This window comes from Salvelinus alpinus, chromosome 20 (genome assembly GCF_045679555.1).
Source record: "Salvelinus alpinus chromosome 20, SLU_Salpinus.1, whole genome shotgun sequence".
Classification (NCBI taxonomy): domain Eukaryota; kingdom Metazoa; phylum Chordata; class Actinopteri; order Salmoniformes; family Salmonidae; genus Salvelinus; species Salvelinus alpinus.
In genome coordinates, this window is record NC_092105.1 from 15,128,671 (window position 1) to 15,151,042 (window position 22,372).

General features: G+C 44.4%; 3 protein-coding genes across 5 annotated transcripts in view; 1 reads left to right on the plus strand and 2 right to left on the minus strand.

Moving 5' to 3' along the window:
- fhl2a (four and a half LIM domains 2a) overlaps positions 1–10,808 on the plus strand; it is a 14,827-nt gene extending 4,019 nt beyond the window's left edge. The window contains exons 1-6 of one of the 3 annotated variants that reach the window (XM_071354627.1): positions 440–552; positions 3,525–3,700; positions 3,994–4,168; positions 6,895–7,064; positions 7,410–7,596; positions 8,081–10,200. In XM_071354627.1, coding sequence (XP_071210728.1) covers positions 3,545–3,700; positions 3,994–4,168; positions 6,895–7,064; positions 7,410–7,596; positions 8,081–8,232 — 840 coding nt within the window. In that variant the 5' untranslated portion in view covers positions 440–552; positions 3,525–3,544 and the 3' untranslated portion in view covers positions 8,233–10,200. Of the gene's footprint in view, positions 1–439; positions 553–982; positions 1,447–3,524; positions 3,701–3,993; positions 4,169–6,894; positions 7,065–7,409; positions 7,597–8,080 lie in introns of those variants that run through there. The other 2 variants (XM_071354628.1, XM_071354626.1) reach the window with 2 other exon arrangements.
- c20h2orf49 (chromosome 20 C2orf49 homolog) lies at positions 10,616–14,746 on the minus strand. The gene is made up of 4 exons (XM_071354629.1): positions 14,574–14,746; positions 13,676–13,839; positions 12,663–12,969; positions 10,616–12,031 (listed from the first exon to the last, which is right to left on the minus strand). The coding sequence occupies exons 1-4, from the start codon at positions 14,700–14,702 to the stop codon at positions 11,984–11,986; spliced, it is 648 nt and encodes a 215-aa protein (XP_071210730.1). The 5' UTR covers positions 14,703–14,746; the 3' UTR covers positions 10,616–11,983.
- A 933-nt stretch (positions 14,747–15,679) lies between these two features.
- On the minus strand, positions 15,680–21,839 carry gpr45 (G protein-coupled receptor 45). Its single transcript, XM_071354630.1, has 2 exons — positions 21,349–21,839; positions 15,680–17,654 (listed from the first exon to the last, which is right to left on the minus strand). The coding sequence occupies exon 2, from the start codon at positions 17,525–17,527 to the stop codon at positions 16,337–16,339; it is 1,191 nt and encodes a 396-aa protein (XP_071210731.1). The 5' UTR covers positions 17,528–17,654; positions 21,349–21,839; the 3' UTR covers positions 15,680–16,336.
- Positions 21,840–22,372: the final 533 nt, after the last annotated feature.

Below are 22,372 nucleotides of genomic sequence, written 5' to 3' on the forward strand. Positions count from 1 at the left end.
GTGTGTGTGTTTATTAGTCAGGTGGTTGGTGTCTGTCGTTAGCTTCGCTGGTATGGGTGACATCAAAGAGAACACAGAGCCCCGTCTCCAACAGCTGTCCGCCGTTTAAATAGCTGGAGATTTTATTAGGGCTCAGTTTCTCTTTTATTTTAGGACCAAGATGAACCCTGATTTAAGTGAGTTAAAGAGAGAGAGACAGCCAGACAGCGAGAGAGAACGAGAGAGAACGAGAGAGAGCGAGAGAACGAGAGCGCGAGAGAGAGCGAGAGAACGAGAGAGCGAGAGAGAGCGAGAGAACGAGAGAGCGAGAGAGAGCGAGAGAACGAGAGAGGATGGATGGATGGAGGGGAAATAGAGGAGAGGAAGAGCAACAGCGATGGAGAGACTGGGAAAAGCGATTAGAGGGAGAGTCACTTTAAACTTGAAGACAGAGAACGGAAAATTCCTCTGACTTCCTGTTTCAATCTCATTTGGACCAGTACCAAGACCCTTCTCTAGCCCTTTAACATATGCAGTCTTAGTTTGGATTCTTGTTTGGACCCCTATTCTTGAGTAAGAAGTGGTATATCTGAGGATCTCATACACAAAGGCTGTAATACATGAAGAACATACCATGATATTACAGGGGATTTAGTCCAGAGAAAGGGGTAATGAGGAAATGCAAACAGAAAAATAGACAGTATCGGGTTGGGAAAACAAGGGGGTTGGGGACAGGGAGAGAGGGAAGAAGAGAGATCTAGCGAGAGATGAGAGGGTGAATAAGAATACGAGGGGAAGAGAGATCTAGCGAGAGATGAGAGGGTGAATAAGAATACGAGGGGAAGAGAGATCTAGCGAGAGATGAGAGGGTGAATAAGAATACGAGGGGAAGAGAGATCTAGCGAGAGATGAGAGGGTGAATAAGAATACGAGGGGAAGAGAGATCTAGCGAGAGATGAGAGGGTGAATAAGAATACGAGGGGAAGAGAGAAGGAATTTAAGAAAGTGAGGGGGGACATTCTCAAGTTGTCCTGTTTTTCCTTTGCCTACTTATATGGTCAAACCAAGACGGTGGAATCAGTAGGCAAGAGGGGAGTAGGTCAGAACTCAGAAAGAAAGAGAGAGGGAAGAATGAGAGCGAGAGGAAAGTGGTGAGAAGTGTAGAGGAGAGAGGTATGCTGTGTCGTGTGCTTGGGACACTGGGGACTTCCAGAGGCAGCCGGCCACACACGCGAACAAACAAACACACACACACACACACACACACACACACACACACACACACACACACACACACACACACACACACACACACACACACACACACACACACACACACACACACACACACACACACACACACACACACACACACACACACACCACTGGTCAGCAGAGTGACAGGTCAAGCACAGATAGGGATAACCAGGGGTTTATCAGGGGCTGGACTGCTAACAGCTGCAAAACGTGAGTAGACATTTTTCCAGTGTGCCGTGTCACACACACACTGTGGGAATCTGAACTGTGTTGTGGGGCATTGTGATGCTGACAGCTGGGGGTGGGGTGATGGATGACTGACTGCATGGTGACATAGTGAGTGTTGGTATGCGCAGGGGCGAAGGTCCCCTGTCCCTCCCTAAGTACGATTGATAGATAGAGCTATTAATAATGTTCCTCTCATCTGTCACCCTGCAGCTGTCACACCAACAGACAAAAGACTGGCTGCTGACACACAGAGGTCAAAGACTAAACCCTCTAGAGAGACATACTGTACACAAAAGTACAACTTGATACTACAACTGTTGGCAATATAACACTGGCTCAAAAGATGACAGGCAGATGTGTATAGTGATATTCTCAATGTCTTGTCAGAGATCTCTATTGTGCTATATTGCATTGCCTCCACTTTGCTTGAATTGGAAATGCACTTTGTGGATATTATATTAATTGCAGTGACAGGCAAGTGAATTGAGATCCAGTTCTCATTTACTATAACAGACTGATTGTGAGAAGGATGTATCCTCTCTGTTCCTACTCAGTGTCAGGAAGCGGATACCGCTGTATAAACACTGACACAGAGAATGACAACAGACACACTTGACTTTTACAAGCTGGCTTCTGTTTATCTAGTTAGACTCTTAAAAACCTACTTACAAAAGTACGCAGGTCATGGATCAAGGTTCTTGACCATAACTTGAATGAGCCATTTATCCCCCTAGAGTCGATGCCCGCGGAAATTCAATTAGCATAATAAAAATATCCCTGTCAACTTCTGTCTGTAGCGTCCGAACAGTTTGGGCTACACAAATACAGAACACATGCAGCACCAGTCAAAAGTTTGGACAGTATTTTCTACATTATAGAATAATAGTGAAGACATCACAACTATGAAATATTACATATGGAATCACGTAGTAACCAAAAAAGTGTTAAACAAATGAAAATATATTTGAGATTTGAGATTCTTCAAAGTAACCACCCTTTGCCTTTATGACAGTTTGGCACACTCTTGGCATTCTCTCAAACAGCTTCACGAGGAATACTTTTCCAACAGTCTTGAAGGAGTTCCCACATATTCTGAGCACTTGTTGGCTGATTGTCCTTCACTCCAACATATCCCAAACCATCTCAATTGGGTTGAGGTTGGCTGATTGTGGAGGCCAGGTCATCTGATGCAGCACTCCATTACTCTCCTTATTGGTCAAATAGCCTTTACACAGCCTGGAGGTGTGTTGGGTCATTGTCCTGAGAAAAACAAATGATAGTCCCACTAAGCGCAAACCAGATGGGATAGTGTATCGCTGCAGAATGCTATGGTAGCCATGCTGGTTAAGTGTGCCTTGAATTCTAAATAAATCACAGACAGTGTCACCAGCAAAGCACCCCCACACCATCACACCTCCTCCTTCATGCTTCACGGTGGGAACCACACATGCAGAGATCATCTGTTCACCTACTCTGCGTTTCACAAAGACACAGCGGTTGGAACCAAAAATCTCAAATTTGGACTCATCAGCCCAAGCAAGTCTCTTCTTCTTATTGGTGTCATTTAGTAGTGGTTTCTTTGCAGCAATTCGACCATGAAGGCCTGATTCACACAGTCTCCTCTGAACAGTTGATGTTGAGATGTGTCTGTTACTGTTTTGCTCTAGGTTTCCCACAGGCCTCACAATACTTGTCTGAAGGTCCCCCGGTACCAGTTGAAAATAATTATGGAAGTATATATGGAGACTGTTTAGTGCCAAAAATAAGGAGGAAATATATGTATATATATAATGTCCTGATCTTTCTTCTATCTCTCAGATAAAGGACAGACACTTCAGAACAAACTCTCTTTAGATGTTTTGGGGGACTGTCTGTTGTTCCATGTAGTGAATATGTTATTCAATGCGTTCGTATGGGTAGTAAGGCCCACTTTTTTTAAAATCAGATATTTCTATTGAAAAAGTAAGGCCTCCCCGGCTTAGACATAGCTTAGACTGTTATGGGTTATACAGTAGTAGGACAAATTATATTCTCAAACTCTCTCTCTCCCCTTGCCTCAGGTGAGATTCCCGGTGCAAAGATGACGGAGCGCTATGACTGCCACTACTGTAAGGAATCCCTGTTCGGGAAGAAGTACGTCCTGAGAGAGGAGAACCCATACTGTGTCAAATGCTACGAGAGCCTGTACTCAAACACCTGTGAGGACTGCAAAAAACCCATCGGCTGCAACACCAGGGTAGGAACACACACACACACACACACACACACACACACACACACACACACACACACACACACACACACACACACACACACACACACACACACACACACACACACACACACACACACACACACACACACACACACACACACACACACACACACACACGTATGCATTGCACAACACATACAAATAGGGATGAACCACTAGCACTGTTTCTAATTTTTTTACCTTCCATCCAAGAACATTGTCAAAGCATGCTGTGTGATATAAAGACTGAAATTGTCCCTCTGATGCCTCCGTAGGACCTGTCCTACAAGGACCGCCACTGGCACGAGGAGTGTTTCCAGTGCTTCCAGTGTAGACGCTCTCTGGTGGACAAGCCCTTCTCCACCAAGGATGACCAGCTGCTCTGCACTGAGTGCTACTCCAATGAGTACTCCTCCAAGTGCCACGAGTGCAAGAAGACCATCATGCCTGGTGAGAACCTACACTCATCTAATCTACATATAGTAAACACACACACACACACACACACACACACACACACACACACACACACACAAAGGCATTTGCATACACACGGACGTGCACACAGGGACGTGCACACACGGACGTGCACACAGGGACGTGCACACAGGGACGTGCACACAGGCATGTACACAGACTAATCTTGGACTATCACAACGTACACAAACCTTCATAATGGTTGCAAACACAATTTAGTAGTAGTGCCAGTAGTAGTAGTACCAATAGTAGTAGTAGTAGTAGTACCAGTAGTAGCACCAATGGTAGTAGTAGTGGTGGTGGTAGTAGATAGTTTTGGATGATTCTAACTAATCTACGTCTTTAAATATCATAATTTCCATAATTCCTTGGGATGGTGCTTCTCTCAGATAAACAGACAGACAGTCAGTGTAACTCTACTCTGGTGAGGTCTGGGGGGCAGCAGAGCAGAAACACTGAATGTACTGTAGATACTGAATACATTTGCTCCAGATTTCCTTGAACACAACAATGCCCCTCTGTCCCCACTGTGTTTGTATACAAAGACCGAGAGATTGAAAAACAGCTTCTATCTCAAAGCCATTACACTGCTAAACAGCAATCACTAACTCAGAGAGGCTGCTACCTACATTGAGACCCAATCACTGGACACTTTAATAAATGGATCACTAGTCACTTTAAATAATGCCACTTTAATAATGTTTACATAGCTTACATACTCATATCACATACATGTATTTTATACCATCTACTGCACCTTGCCTATGCCGCTCGGCCATCGCTCATCCATATACTTATGTACATATTCTCATTCACCCCTTTAGATTTGTGTGTATTAGGTTGTTGTTGGGTAATTGTTAGATTACTTTTTTGATTATTTCACCTTTATTTAACTAGGTAGGCTAGTTGAGAACAAGTTCTCATTTACAACTGCGACCTGGCCAAGATAAAGCAAAGCAGTTCGACACAAACAACAACACAGAGTTACACATGGAATAAACAAACATACAGTCAATAACACAATTGAAAAAAAGTCTATATACAGTGTGTGCAAATGAGGTAAAATAAGGGAGGTAAGGCAATAAATAGGCTATAGTGGTGAAATAATTACAATTTAGCAATTAAACACTGGAGTGATAGATGTGCAGAAGATGAATGAAGTAGTGATACTGGGGTGCAAAGGAGCAAAAATAAATAACAGTATCGGGATGAGGTAGTTGGATGGGCTATTTACAGATGGGCTATGTACAGGTGCAGTGATCTGTGAGCTGCTCTGACAGCTGGTGCTTAAAGTTAGTGAGGGAGATATGAGTCTCCAGCTTCAGTGATTTTTGCAATTCGTTCCAGTCATTGGCAGCATAGAACTGGAAGGAAAAGCGGTCAAAGGAAGAATTGGCTTTGGGGATGACCAGTGAAATATACCTGCTGGAGCGTATGCTACGGGTGGTTGCTGCTATGGTGACCAGTGAGCTGAGATAAGGCAGGGCTTTACCTAGCAAAGACTTATAGATGACCTGGAGCCAGTGGGATGGCGATGAATTTGAAGCGAGGGCCAGCCAACGAGAGCGTACAGGTCACAGTGGTGGGTGGTATTTGGGGCTTTGGTGTAAAAACGGATGGCACTGTGATAGACTGCTTCCAATTTGCTGAGTAGAGTGTTGGAGGCTATTTTGTAAATGACATCACCGAAGTCAAGGATCAGCAGGATAGTCAGTTTTACTAGGGTATGTTTGGCAGCTTTGTTGTGAAATAGGAAGCCGATTCTAGATCTAATTTTGGATTGGAGATGCTTAACGTGAGTCTGAAAGGAGAGTTTACAGTCTAACCAGACACCTAGGTATTTGTAGTTGTCCACGTATTCTAAGTCAGAACCATCCAGAGTAGTGATGCTGGACGGACGGGCAGGTGCGGGCAGCGATCGGTTGAAGAGCATGCATTTAGTTTAACGAGCAATTAAGAGCAGTTGGAGGCCACGGAAGAAGAGTTGTATGGTGTCCAAAGAAGGTGTCCAAAGAAGGGCCAGATGTATACAGAATGGTGTCGTCTGCGTTGAGGTGGATCAGAGAATCAGCAGCAGCAAGAGCGACATCATTGATATATACAGAGAAAAGAGTCGGCCCGAGAACTGAAACCTGTGGCACCCCCATAAAGACTGCCAGAGGTCCGGACAACAGGCCCTCCAATTTGACACACTGAACTCTGTCTGAGAAGTAGTTGGTGAACCAGGCGAGGCAGTCATTTGAGAAACCAAGGCTGTTGAGTCTGTCGATAAGAATGTGGTGATTGACAGAGTCGAAAGCCTTGATCAGGTCGATGAATACAGCTGCACAGTATTGTCTCTTATCGATGGCGGTTATGATATCGTTTAGGACCTTTAGGACTTGTTAGATATTACAGCACTGTCAGAACTAGAAGCATAAGAATGTTGCTACACTCACATTAACATCTGCTAACCATGTGTATGTGACCAAAACAATTCTAATTTAATACATTTTTTAAAACCCAGGAAGTATTTTAGAGAGCAGCTCTGAGGGGGCAGACAGTGAGGGACTGTGTGTTACCCAAGGACTGAGTAGCATGTGTGTCCTCTTTCGCACTCTCCATTCTCTATACTTCTTAATTCCTTTACCCACCCATCCATCCCTCCTTCCTCCACTTTCCCCTCCCTCCCTCTCTCTCTCTCCCTCCCCTTCGTGCAGGCTCCAGGAAGATGGAGCATAAGGGTAACAGCTGGCATGAGACCTGCTTCACCTGCCAGCGTTGCCAGCAGCCCATCGGCACCAAGAGCTTCATCCCCAAGGAGAACCACAACTTCTGTGTGCCCTGCTACGAGAAACAGTTTGCCATGCAGTGTGTGCACTGCAAGAAGGTAGGTCTAAGGTCATAACCTTAGTGTAAATACTGTAGTATCTCTTCCTCCCTTTTTCTGTCCTCTAAAGTGGCGTATACATCAGAGAGATAGAAAACAGGGCTCTTTCTACAACTACTGAAAGACTGGCTGTGAATCTGGCAGGCCAAGACTCGAGCAAGAACGAGTAGAACTTTATATGTACACAAACGTCATCGGTATCCATTCACGTGGCAATTTATTGAATGGATCGCTTAACCGCTACAATCTGGTATCTGTTGGTGCCTGGTTTGTAGCACTTGGTTGGTGTGTCTGTGCTTACTTGTGTGCAGTCACATTTGACCTAACTCTCTCTCTCTATAATAGCCCATCACTACTGGCGGGGTGACCTATCGCGACCAGCCCTGGCATAAGGACTGCTTCCTGTGCACCGGCTGCAAGCAGCAGCTGTCTGGCCAGCGCTTCACCTCCCGTGACGACTTTGCCTACTGCCTCAACTGTTTCTGCAACCTGTATGCCAAGAAGTGTACTTCCTGCACCACCCCCATCAGCGGTAAACTATCTATCCATCTGGGTGTGTTGCAGATACACATTTTCTGCTCAGGTCATGCACTGATTATCAGATCTTTACAACACGTGGAATAGTGCTTAGTGTATCAGGAACTAAAGGGAAAATTATAGAACGATCCGATAATCTGTGCAGACCTGCGATGAAATTGTGCACCCATCTCTAACAGAATGAGTCAGTCAGCCAGTTAGATACTCACTTTTAAATCAGTTCTAACTTGTAATCAGGAAATCATTCACTTACTCCATTCACTTACTCACCCCATCACGCTGTACACTGTGGCCCTGTTTGAATCCTTACTAAAGTTCTCCACCTTTCCTCCTTCCCCAATCACTGATCTGTGTAATTGGATAAGAGAAAGCAAGGTACAGTATAACTGCTCTATGGTTCCCTGCATTTATGTTTTAGGATGCAGAGACATCCTTCACCTGTTGATAACAGTATGTGTTGATCTCTCCTTGTCTCTCAGGTCTGGGTGGCAGTAAGTACATCTCGTTTGAAGAGCGTCAGTGGCACAACGACTGCTTCAACTGTAAGAAGTGCTCCGTCTCCCTGGTGGGCCGGGGTTTCCTCACCGAGCGTGACGACATCCTGTGCCCCGAGTGTGGCAAAGACATCTGATTGGCAGGCAGCGAGTGGCCGACACGTCTGATTGGATAGTAACGAAACAACCAGGAAGTAACAACGGCCTATCAGAGCACAACTGAGTATCACTGTATATATATATATATATATACACACAGTTGAAGTCGTAAGTTTACATACATCTTAGCCTAATACATTTAAACTCAGTTTTTTTAAATCATTCCTGACATTTAAATCCTAGTAAAGATTCCCTGTCTTAGGTCAGTTAGGATCACCGCTTTATTTTAATAATGTGAAATGTCAGACTAATGGTAGAGAGAATGATTTATTTCAGCTTTTATTTATTTCATCACATTCCCAGTGCTTCAGAAGTTTACATACACTCAATTAGTATTTAGTAGCATTGCCTTTAAATTGTTTAACTTGGGTCAAACAATTCGGGTAGCCTTCCACAAGCTTCCCACAATAAGTTGGATGACTTTTGGACCATTCCTCCTGACAGAGCTGGTGTAACTGAGTCAGGTTTGTAGGCTTCCTTGCTCTCAAACGCTTTTTCAGTTCTGCCCACAAATTCAGTTCTGCCACTCCAATACCTTGACTTTGTTGTCCTTAAGCCAAATTTACCACAATTTTGGAAGTATGCTTAGGGTCATTGTACATTTAGAAGACCCATTTGCGACCAAGCTTTAACTTCCTGACTGATGTCTTGAGACGTTGCTTCAATATATCCACATAATTTTCGTACCTCATGACGCCATCTATTTTATGAAGGGCACCAGTCCCTCTTGCAGCAAAGCTGCCACCCCCGTGCTTCGCGGTTGGGATGGTGTTCTTCGGCTTGCAAGCCTCCCCCTTTTTCCTCCAAACATAGCAATGGTCATTATGGCCAAACAGTTCTATTTTTGTTTCATCAGACCAGAGGACATTTCTCCAAAATGTACGATCTTTGTCCCCATGTGCAGTTGCAAACCGTATTCTGGCTTTTTTATGGCAGTTTGGAGCAGTGGCTTCTTCCTTGCTGAACGGTCTTTCAGGTTATGTCGATATAGGACTCGTTTTACTGTGGATATAGATACTTTTGTACCTGTTTCCTCCAGGATCTTCACAAGGTCCTTTGTTGTTGTTCTTGGATTGATTTGCACTTTTCGCACCAAAGTACGTTCATCTCTAGGAGACGGAACACATCTCCTTCCTGAGCGGTATGACAGCTGTGTGGTCCCATGGTGTTTATACTTGCGTACTATAGTTTGTACAGATAAACGTGGTACTTTCAGGCGTTTGGAAATTGCTCCCAAGGATGAACCAGACTTGTGGAGGTCTACATTATTTTTCTGATGTCTTGGCTGATTTCTTTTGATTTTCCCATGATGTCAAGCAAAGAGGCACTGAGTTTGAAGGTAGGCTTTGAAATACATCCACAGGTACACCTCCAATTGACTCAAATGACGTCAATTAGCCTATCAGAAGCTTCAAAAGACATGACATCATTTTCTGGGATTTTCTAAGCTGTTTAAAGGCACAGTCAACTTAGTGTATGTAAACTTCTGACCCACTAGAATTGTGATACAGTGAATTGTAAGTGAAATAATCTGTAAACAATTGTTGGAAAAATTTGTGTCATGCACAAAGTAGATGTCCTAACCGACTTGCCAAAACTATAGTTTGTTGACAAGAAATTTGTGGAGTGGTTGAAAAATTTGTTTTAATGACTCCAACCTAAGTGTCTGTAAACTTCCGACTTCAACTGTATATATATATGACATATGAACACAAGATACTGGTCGCGTTCCCCTTCTCAGACGTCGCATGCCTCAACCAATGATTGGGTGCCACGTCATCGACTGGGCAGTCCGGCATCAGATTGCCTTAACATCATGTGGTTAGCTAATACGTAAAATACCTATCCGGGCGTTGCAAGATCTTGCATGCATCAGCAACGCCTGGGCAGAGGAACACACCCGTTATTAGGCTACTAACCCCATATATACTATACGAGTTCAAAAATATACATTACAATGTTTTTTGGAGTGCAACAGCAAATAATGCTTTCTGCATGCCCTGGCTTGATACATCACATAGTTTGAGGTTTTACGCATGAATGTCTGCTTTCATAATTATAAAGATTCATATATTCAGAGTTTATGTATTTAAAGGAATATTTCACCTTAACTACACAATTATTGCTGTCATTGTGTAATTTGGGTGTCAAATACCTATAAGATTTTAAAGGCTATCTATCTACTGGTGTGTATGAGGGAGCATAAGTCCCAAAGTTGTGAAAATGTTAACTAACTCAAAGAAACAGGTTTACCGGGCATTTACACTGGTGCAAAGCTTGTAATGTTATTCAGATGGGAATAAAACAAAAGCTACAACTAAAAGAAGAAAAAAACATTAACCAAAGTGTAAATAATGACAGTTTGGTTTTAAAGCTCTGTTTATTATCACCCCCAACACATATACATTTGACTGACACTGGTGCAAATGCTTGGTAACCATGAGCCATGCCTATTAAGGTGAGAGCCAACAGACATGTCTCTTATCAGTCATTTTCCAAGGGCTCTGACAGGAAGTCAGTGTCTGAAGTCCAAATAAAGAAGTATAAAAATACACCAACTGCTGTACACCTTGTATGACTAAGGAAGTGACATGAAGTTAAGTGTTTCCTCTAGGATTTTTTTGAGCTGCGGTGGCAGAGTTAGAGGATGGGGTCCAACAAGGGGCAGTGGATGGGCACTTCCCCTATACATCTACATTATAGGAATGTAGTGACGGCTAAATACATTTGGGGAAAAGCTGAACAATGCCATTGAGTTGGTACAAGTTGCCCCTAACTGCTGGTCCTGGGTCAGGTATGCTTTGATGCCTTAATGGTTAAGAGTAGGATTCAAGGTTGGCTAATCTGATCCTAGACCAGGAGCAAAGTCTTTCTCAGGCACTTGCAAATCATGCAGGACTGAGTCTCTGGCACCATCTAGGGGTTCACTTCCATTTAATTCAAATGCACCCCCACTCAAGGCAAGGCACACTAGCTAAACATCCCATTATAAATGCAAGTGTCACAGTACCAATACAATAAATCTGGAATCCTTAAATGGTGAAACAGCAAAGAAGTTCCTGCAAACAACAAAACACTGCCGCCCCCCCCCCCCAATATGTACTGCAATGAGTTTTACAATGACGATGCACCTCACCAACAATAACGGTGGTGGTGCGGCCAGTGGCAATGTTTCCCCCTACTGAGGATTCCATCTAAATCAGGATCAAAACCCAGAGAAATCCCTTACCCGTCATGCCCCACTGTGGATTTGGTACGGCCACACAGACGTACGAAGATGCATAACAACTTAGCATAGTTTTCCTATTAAGTTAAACACCATCAACCTCCTCAACTCAAGCTCTAACAGCACTGGAAGGCTGAACTCTAACTATTCTAAGAGGATTTCAGGTAGGTCACATCACAGAATTATAATGCATAGAGCAGAATTGAGGGTTAAACTGCTTATTCCACAAAATACTTATGAACATAGAAATATTGTGGTGCCACGTCTGCAGTAAGAGTCAGTAAAGTCCCAGGAGCAGAGTACTCACTGTAAGGACACTTGAGGGTCAGGTAAAGGGTCAGAGAGTAGTTCTGGGGTAAGGTAGGTAAATGAGGACCGATGTCACCACCCTAAACATTTGAGTAGTTCTGTGATTGTCCTGACTCTGGCAGAGAATGCCCCAGTGTGAGGTGGCTCATCGCTGCTCTATAGTGGAGTGGTGGGTCTCTCGGTACGGTCCAGGGTCAGGGCCATGTCACTTTCTGGATCTTTTTCTTTTCTTTGAGTTCACCCTGAGGAGACAGAGACAATCACCGACAACATTCACAGATCAGATTCAGACAACATTCACAGATCTGCTTCACTAATAACATCAACATTCCCAAACCTCTCCAAGTCAGTCAAATAGCCCATGAAAGCAGTCACCAACCCTGGTTCTGGAGAGCTACTGAATGTGAAAGCATTTGGTCCAGTGCAACTGTAAAAAACCTGTTTCATCTAAATCATCAGGGCCCTGATTATTATATATTATTTATAAACCGGGTGGTTTGAGCACTAAATGCTGATTGGATGAAAGCAGTGGTAAAGCAGATTGTATACGACGGGTATACAAAAATGTATCTGTACTGTTCTAATTACATTGGTAACCAGTTTATAATAGCAATAAGGCACTTCGGGGGTTTGTGGTATTTGGCCAATATCCAGACACTCCGCATTGCATCGTGCATAAGAACAGCCCTTAGCCAAGGTATATTGGCCATATACCACACCTCCTCGGGCCTTATTGCTTAAGTATACCATTAGCTGATTGCATTGTTTTGGTCGGAACTAAATCCTGCAGCTCTCCAGGACCACGGTTGGTGACCAGAAAATCATCTTCAGAAAAATATTTTGCATAGACCAGTAGATACTGAGGTTTCATACCGAGCTGTCTGCCTCCCGTTTGAGATTAACTGACTTGGGGGAGGAGGGGGGGCTCCCCAGACCCTTATTCCCAGTGGGACTCCTATGGGGGCCTCCCGGGCTGTGGGAAGACGAGGGGGTAGGGGTGGTGCTGGACAGCTTGCGTATGGGGCTGAAGAGGTTCATGGAGGGAGGGGGCTTGATTCTGTCTGTCATGCCAGACCCCGAGGTCTGACCCTCTGGCTTTTTCAGTCTGACGGGGCCACTTTTAGAGGAGCTGCCATCGAACACGATCAGAGGCCTCTTCCTGTTGTGGACGTCACTGAAGCTGTAAGACAAAACACGACACTGACTGAGGCTACAGTAGGAGTAAGGCAATTCCACAGTAAGGCAATTCCACAGTAACTCAGATTTATCCACTTCAAAATGTATGCCCATCAAAAAAAACAACATTGAATTCAAAGTTTAACAAACCCATACATCTCTATGCACAAGACTACTTTAAACAATGTACACAGTAAAAACAAACATCACCATTAGATTTACTCTGTTACTAAACTTGATCTGCACAGTTCCACCTGTAAATGGGGTTTTGCGAAGCATAGTCCTCGTGCCTAGAGTTGTATGGTTTGTTAACCTTTGAAATCAATGGTTTTTTGTTTGGTATCTGTGGCCATCAAACTGCAGAGAGACATTCTTTAATATCAGGCTGATTTCCTCAACAACTAAGAGTAGGTCCAGTAGCTACCATGTTGTAGCAGCGTGAAGCACACCCATGCACAAATACTCTGAGCAAAGTCTTGCATCACGCTCATCTCAATATGTACGGTTCTCAAATCTCCTTGTTCGAACGCTGAGTTTACCTTTAAATAAAGTCTGACTCAGCGGTATTTTTGTATTGTCAATGTAACAGAGTTAAAGGAAAAGTTATTTTTTTACAACCAAATCTCTATTTTTGATGTAAATGGCATGTTATAGATAGGTCCAGACACCTTGGTGATTTCACATTTTAGAGAAACATATCCTCACCCCACCTATGAGACTGTCCGCTGGCTGTGCTCTGTCGCGCTCGAGTCTGCTCCATCCTCTTTCCCCAGCGGTTGTTTGGCAGCGCTCTCTGCGGGAGGGGGATGACGTGCCGGAGGTAGAGAGCCGTGAGCTGGTCGCGGCTCCCATCGTATCCACTGGTTATCTTTTTCTGTCCAGGACAGGGGCCAAAACACTTGTTAGCTAGAGCCTCGTTAAAACCACTAGTTGACACTCATGAACTAGAGCAGGACCTAGCAAGCTGTTCAATAACAAAAGTTTTGCTACAGTGTGCTCTTAAGCAATAAGGCACCTCAGGGGTTTGTGGCCTATGGTCAATATACCACAGCTAAGGGCTGTTCTTATGCACAACGCAGATTGCCTGGATAAAGCCCTTAGCCGTGGTATATTGGCCATACACCACAAACCCTTATTACTATTATAAACTGGCTACCAACATAATTAGAGCAGTAAAAATAAATGTGTCATACCCATGGTATACGGTCTGATATACCACAGCTGTCAGCCAGTCAGCAGTCAGGGCTCGAAACACCCAGTTTATAATGAATACACCCCAGGTACTCCCTTATTTCACCTGACGCATGCGCAAAAACCATAAATAAACTAAAACACGCCTGACTCTAAACAAACCATGATCCACGCATTTTAAAGCTGGTTTAATAATATTTTCCTGACGATATTTCCAACATGGCCTCTTTAGTGTTCTGACGCTGGTGCAAATAACTAGCTAAATCAGCGGACCATTTTGGCTACAATACAAGCTGGCTGACGTTAACTACCGGTGGCTAGCTAGCTGACTGGCTAATGTTAGCTAGCTGGGACCTAGCTGACTAGCGCAAAATCAACCCTCTCCTTGTTCAAATTCAGCCCTGATTCGTCTCTTACCTCATTCAGAACCAACTGGATAAACTCCTGAGACAGGAGCTCGGGGTGTAGTAAGAGATCTGCGTTAGAAGCTCCTCTATCCTGAGATGTGTCTTTCCCTTCACGTCCCATGTTGGTGGAGCGCGCCATCTTTGCCCTCTCGCCCCAGCATCCTCTACGTCTGGTTGTGACGTATTTCAGCTGTCCCATCAATCAGATACATAATCATAGTAGGGCTCAAATGGGCTACGTCTCAATCAATAATAATAGCTTCCTCTCCTTGTGTCTATGTATCATTGACTTTAAGTAAGCCAGTGATACACTTAATGTAAATACTTTATTTTCATGTTGCATAAAAAGGATCTGTAGGGATGTTTTCTCTGTCAGTTCTTGCAGCTCAGTGTGCTGAGACAATGAAGCAACCTTTGCTTGTCCCTTAGATCTAAAGCCTGTTTTGTGATATATTTAGGTCTTGCCTAAGGTTATTATGAGATAGGGTAAGGCAAACTTATGCTAGATCTGTGTCTAAAGGTCACTTCTACCTGGGCATCGATGTGTACATCTACTACATGGTGTGTACATAGTACACATCTTTCTTCGTTCATTCAAGCAGTAGAATTGAGATAATCACACCTTACGCAAAGTGTATGAGTTGACATGGTGTGCCCTAGATTTGAACTTCTCTCAGTAAACTGTTTAACCACGGTACATATGGAGATACATTACCTACAGCATAGACTGTGTGTTCTGCTGTGGAAGATATGGGTCTTACACACATAAATGCACTCCACAACCGACAATCAATAGAGGTCTTTAGTATCCCAGCAACACAGCCATTGTATTGACATTGTAGAGGCAGGGGATGGCTGTACGTGGTTTGTGTTCGACAACATGGTCTACCTTTGTCAACCAGCATGCCCAACATATATTTTAGTTCCAGTATTAGGTTTAAGGTACAATGCTAGCCTATTACAGTGTATGTAGACAACTTACAAGGGTTATAACTGTGTTTAACATGATTTGTTATCTTTCATTTCTACTCAGTCTATAGGCTACATATGCATAGTTGATGACATCAACACACCTGTTAATTGGATTGTTAGTTCATTCAATTAATCAATTATTCATTCACAGAAACACTTTTTTATACTGATCAACATTTCTTTACAATTTTATCCAACGTTTTCATTTACATACAGTATAATTAGACATATACAACAACCATCTGGGTAAACGATCACCAACAGTACTCAGCCAATTATACAAACACCATGGAAACGGTTAAATAGAAAACACTGTTCCCAGTTGTACATCATTTCTCGTCAGGTCTTTTTTTAGGAGAAGGGAAATAAAGACAGTCACACAAAGACTTTTGAGTGCCTCTGTTCATGGCTGTCCAGTGTCCACAGCACTTTAGACAAAACACAAGAATGTACTGTCCTCACCACTATTGCGCCAATGCAAATAATTTGTTAAAAGACAGCAACGTTTCAGCAGCAACCCGTCTATACTGCTGAAATGTTAATGTCTTAACAAATCGTATAGAGTATAGCAGGTCCTTTACACCAGTGGAGCACCCTGTAGCTTCAAGACCAGAGTTGGTGACCACTGCTTTCCACGGTTACCATGGCGTGTCCTCAGAGTGACCGTTAGTTCCACACAGCTGACTGGGTCTCACTGCACACGTAGATGTTACTGTCACACATCCGACTAAGTCTCACTGCACACATAGATGTTACTGTCACACAGCCAACTGGGTCTCACTGCACATGTAGATGTTACTGTCACACAGCCGACTGGGTCTCACTGCACACGTAGATGTTACTGGGTCTCACCCTCCTGTGGCTCCGGCCCGGCACCCTGGGACACAGCCTGCAGCTCTTGGGCATGAACTCCAGACACGCCTCCCGGAACTTCCTGATCCTCCAGCAGTAGATGACTGGGTTAAACACGGTCTTCAGATAGCTGAGCCACAGAGCCCCCACACTGACCGGATAGAAGGCAGGGCTGAAGTAGAACCTCCGGCTGAACACGGCCAGCAAACTGACCACTGTGTGGGGCAGCCAGCACACAGAGAAGCCGATGAAGAGGATGAGGATGGTGGTGAAGGCCCGCGTCTTGAAGCTCATGTCCACATTGACCTGCGGGGGACGTTGCAGGCCAGTCAGGCCCAGCTTGCTGACCTGGTTGAGGACCGGGAGGCTGGCCTGGTCGGAGGTGTGGTTGTGGATGCGCAGGGCGTTGCGGCGGACCGTGTTGAGGATGCACAGGTAGGAGTAGAGCATGATGCCGAACGGCACAAAGAATACTGCCACTGCCAGCAGCACTGTGTAGCAGCGGTCGGCCAGCGACTCACTGTAGCCCAGCACGCACTGTGGCGCCCAGGCCCCCCCAATGCCCGTCACACCCGCCGCGCCCGCCCGCCAGCCGATCACAGACGGGAGCGCCACGCAGAGGGACAGCGCCCAGGAAGCGCCGATGAGTAGCTTAGCACGGTGTGGCGTCAGCTTGTCCTGCCGCTGGACGATGATGAGGAAACGGTCTACGCTGATGATGAGGAGGATGGACACGCCCTCCAGGACAAAGAGCCAATAGAGCATGACGGAAGCACGACAGAACCCGCCCCCGAAGCGCCAGTCGGCGGTAGCCACGGTGACGGCGGTGAAGGGCATGCAGAGCAGCGAGAGCATGATGTCAGAGAATGCCAGCGTAGCGAGGAGCAGGTTGATGGCAGAACGCATGGCGGGCTTCTGGTAGACGATTAGACACACGATGGCGTTGCCCAGGAAACCGATGGCGATCATGAAGATCATGATAGCGGCCAGCGTCACACGTAGGGTGACAGGCATGAGGGGACTAGTAGTCCCAACCCCTGGCGGCGGAGGCGGCGGTGGTGAAATCACCACCCCTTCCTCTTCTTCCAGCTCCATCAGGGGGGCACACCTAGCCAGCAGGCTGCCGTTGCAAAACGCCATAGCGATGGTTATCAGGCTAACAGTCAGTTCCACCCTGGATACACATCATTTTTCTTTAGTCTAAAGTTGTGTTGTCAAAGCTTCCTTGGTCAGTCACACGTCCTGGTCTCCTCATTCATGGCCAGGTCTGAAACAGAAGCAACATTTTACATGTCAAATACATGCTTGAACAAAACCTGCATCCTAGAAACATTTGAGTGCAACATAGTTCCTTGAGAACAAAACAGACTGGACAGAAGGATTGCATATCCACTGATCATCAACATCCAGAAGGTCATCTAGTGAGGCCAACGTTCATTATGGTGTTTTGTCCATGTGAATTTCTAGTAGTACTACGGGCTGTGGACAAGTAACTGAAGTCCATACTTATAGCGTTAGACTTGTTGTTGTTTTCTACACCGGGGAAGCCCACACAAACAGGAGGGAAGCTAGTGGTTGGCTGGGAGCGAGGGTATGGCTCATCAGCTTGTCACAGACACTGGGGTTTCTGCTCTGGTTATTATCTGTTCAAAGTGTGAATTAGATTCAGAGGAGAGATGGATCAGATTTAGTGGAGGAGTGGAGGGGGAATGACTTGCCTGTGCCTCTGACGCTTATAAACTGTTATATAACCCAGAGGTTGGGCGGCGCACTTCCACACCCAGGCAGTCACCAGTTTTATGAGCGAGGGGGGCAGGACCGAGTTTGGGAAGCGCTGCATCACACACACACAGACCTTGTTCGCGAGGCAAAATCTCATCCGCTGGGGCAGCTCCACTACAGAATGTAATCCAGATGAAAGTGAATAGCTCACTCACAGGACACAGCTGTTGCCATGGTTGCAACCCCTTCTCTCTCTCCGGGGGTGGGGTGGAGGGATGGGGAATACTGTGGCTTTAAGCACCATCATGATGCACCTAGTGGTTCCTTTAACCTTGTAAATGAGCCCTTCTCAACACAGTGCTTCCCCCAGCTACACAGCTCTGACAGTCAGGTGACGACCTGGAAGAGGGCCACTGTCTCAACATTATGGATCTCATCAACCAATCTATATGGAGGTTGTGTGTGTGGATGCTTTTGTGCTTTAAGCTTTAGAGAATTGATATTTCTGCCTCAAGCTTTACAAAGGAACATTCTAGATTAATGATCCCTGCTGTGGATTCATATACAAGACCTTGCGTCAAAAGTGTTACTGATCGTTGCTGAGGCAACCAGGTCATCACATCCATGGTAACAAGGCAACCCCCCCTTCAACCCCATCCCCATCTCTCTGCTCCCTGCAAATGTCTGTGACATTACATTGTCTGTCTGTGAGTGGGGCTGTTGCGACCCACATATCAAACCGGCACTTCCACACTCACTAACTAGTCCATTTCCTCCAGTGTTGGAGTAAAATGACTCTGGTATAAATACATGAGATTGGAACGAGAAGAGCCTGTTCTGAAGAAACATAGCTATGCTGCTACCAGGCTCCCTCCCCCATCTCCCCATCCCTCCATCTCTCATTGGATGAAATCACCCACTTCTGTGCACGCACATAGTCCCGATGGAGAGAATAAATGAGGCAATGTCACAGACAGATGAAAGAGAGAGGGGAAAACAGAGAGAGAGAGCGAGAGAGGGTGAGAGAGAGACAGCAGTGCATTCTCACAGTTGATTATCCTCCTCAAGAGCTCTTTATTTGTTCAGAGATGGAAAGGTGGTACTTTAGATTTTTGTATTTATTTATTTTTATTTAACCTTTATTTATACAGGGAATCCAAATTGGGACCAGGGTCTCTTTTTCAATAGTGCCCTGTGTTACAACAATCAACAATCGCATCAGCTTAAATGGATAAAGTTGCATACAGAGCAGAAATTCTATATAGAGTAAAATGTATTAGATTTTACAAGTTCACTCCACAATGAACAGGTCCTGTATTAAAGACTTAAAGTGACATATACCAAGACGTCAAGCTCTAATGCATCCCACTGGGCACACACTGGTTGAATCAACGTTGTTTCCACGTCATTTCAATGACATTACGTTGAACCAATGTGCCCAGTGAGGGATACTTCCTTCCTTTGAGTAATCACTGATATAAAGTGCATGGATAGGTGTAAAGTTTCTAATGGAAACTTTGCTTTTATCAATCCACTTGTGTTAGATCAGTGATTACTTCAAGGCAGGGAGGAAGGAATGATGGATGGATTTAAAGGACAGTTGAACTCTTGATATGTGCAGTTCATTTGTACCAGTGTACTCAACACAGGGCCTGGATTGGCACAGAGTAGGCTTATGACCAGGAGGATGTCACACAGAGATGACAAGGCCACTGGCTGACTGGCTGGCTGGCTGACTGTCTGGCTGACTAACTGGCTGACTGACTGACTGGCTGGCTGGCTGACTGACTGATTGGCTGGCTGGCTGACAGACAGACAGACATCCTGGCTGGCTGACTAACTGTCTGGCTGACTGTCTGGCTGACTGTCTGGCTGGCTGACGGACTGACTGGCTGGATGACGGTGGTATGTGTCATTATTACCTGGCCACAGGTGTGTGATGTCACCTAGTCTGGCTCTCTCTCATGTTTCTCATGTTAATACCTACATTGACTTCAACCAGATTCAATAAAACACTTGTTGTTTTGTTGTTATTTCCTATGATCCAGTGTTAATGCTAAATTGTAATTATTTCGCCACTATGACCTATTTATTGCCTTCCCTCCATAATCTTACTACATTTGCACACACTGTATATAGGTTTTTCTGTTGTGTTATTGACTGTACGTTTGTTTATCCCATGTGTAACTCTGTGTTGCTGTTTTTGTTGTACTGCTTTGCTTTATCTTGGCCAGGTTGCAGTTGTAAATGAGAACTTGTTCTCAACTGGCCTACCTGGTTAAATAAAGGTAAACATTTTTTGCTCTATATGCTGCTAGCCTGCACTCCTTCCAGGACCCCAGGAAGAATAGCTATGGCTTATGCAACAGCCAATGGGGATCCAAATAAACTACATCAACAGTTTGAATCTGAGCATCTCAGTACTAGCTACACAATCAATGTGTAGTAAATCTATGGCTGTGTTTTTATACATCCACTGATTGGTGGAGGATACTCACATTGATTCACCCTATCCAATGAGATAACAGAATACTGTTTGGTGTACTTAGACCACTTCAATGCACTCTATCCAATGAGAATGCAGATTACAATTCAGGCAATAGAGAGAGAATAGCCCTCCTCGTCATCAGGTCAATATATGGTTGTTGGGATACACAGACCTGCAATGATTTGAGAGTAGCAGTGTATGTGCTTATGGCGAATTAGTATGTGTTTGAGTCACCAGAAATCTCATTATTGATACATGGAACCGTTTATTGCATCCTTTGTGTTGTGAAAACGTCTCACTGATGGGGTCAACAGAGAACATCAATGTCCATTAGAAGACAGTATATCCAGTCAGACATTGTAAGAACCGAGTCAGACTTGAACGAAATGCCTAGGCTATTGTCTGTTCACCTCCCCATAACCATATTAATTCATGCAGGTCTGGTAAAATGCATTCTGATCGACATTTCATATTTAAACACCACGCTATCATATGCCCACCGATTTTTTTCTCCCTCATTAATTCTGAATACCTTTATAGCTGATTAAGGATTGTGTTTTGTCAGTTGTCTAATTCGACTGAATTGTGTAATGTAACGAGACTGTTTTGTCATACATTTAGCAAAAATATAGTCTACACAATTATCAAATTGTTCTCCATTCTCGGCGAGTAGAGTAGCACAATGCGCATTGTTTCGAGCGCCATAATTATAATCGAGAAATGGTGCAAAATGACGGATCAAACAGCCTACCTTTGATCACTGCGAATCACAATGCCGTTGATGTTGAGTCTCGGGTGGCTTGTCCAGTTGTCCTAATCCTGTTATCATTACAAGACGTATAGGAAGACGCACTGTCCACGGCAGACACACATTCCATCGCCTCCTTCCATCCAGGATCCACCCCAACCAAACCACTTTGCTTTTCGCAATCGGGAATCAAAACATGTGCTGTGCAGTCGCCTGCTGACGCGCGAGGCGCGGACCGGTCCGCTGGTTTAAAAGTGTTGATTTGAAGAGGAATATCGAGTTGTCGATTAGAATTCTTAATTTAGTTTACAAGCACACCTTATATTGAAAAAACATATCGAAGACGAAATCGATACATGCCGACAATAAAGCAAGTAATTCCAAAGGATATAGCCCTTATCATTAAATAACCCTCATTTGCTAACCATCTGAGACTGAATAAAGTGAGAATGAAACTGATCTTCCCATAATGTTCTAGCTCTACATAGGCAAAAGTCAAAAGATATAGGCCACTGTCTGTATGGATAAGCAACTCAATTGGGCCTAACACATCTTAACAATCACCTCTACAATATATTCAATGTATTCAGTAGCACTATAGCCTAGCCTACATGACGTCAATAATAGCCTGTTCTTTAGACATTAGGGTACCATGTGTAGAACATGTTCATGTCTATTTAAACCATATGTATGGTGATTAGTACCCTGCCTGTGTCACATACACACACTTTATGTTCTTCTACCTTCGTGTGGACCAAAATCCTATTTTCCCTCACCCTAACTTTAACCCGTGAACCTAACTCCTAACCCTAAACCTAACCACTAACCTCTTACCCTTACCCTAATTCTAATCCTAACCTTAATTGTAACCCTAAACTTAAAATAGCCTTTGTCCTCATGGGAAAAATGTGGGAAAAATCCCCACGAGGGAGAATTTCCCTTTCTTACAATTATTTTGGGGATTTTAGATCCCCACAAGGATAGAAGAACCAACACACACACACACACACACACACACACACACACA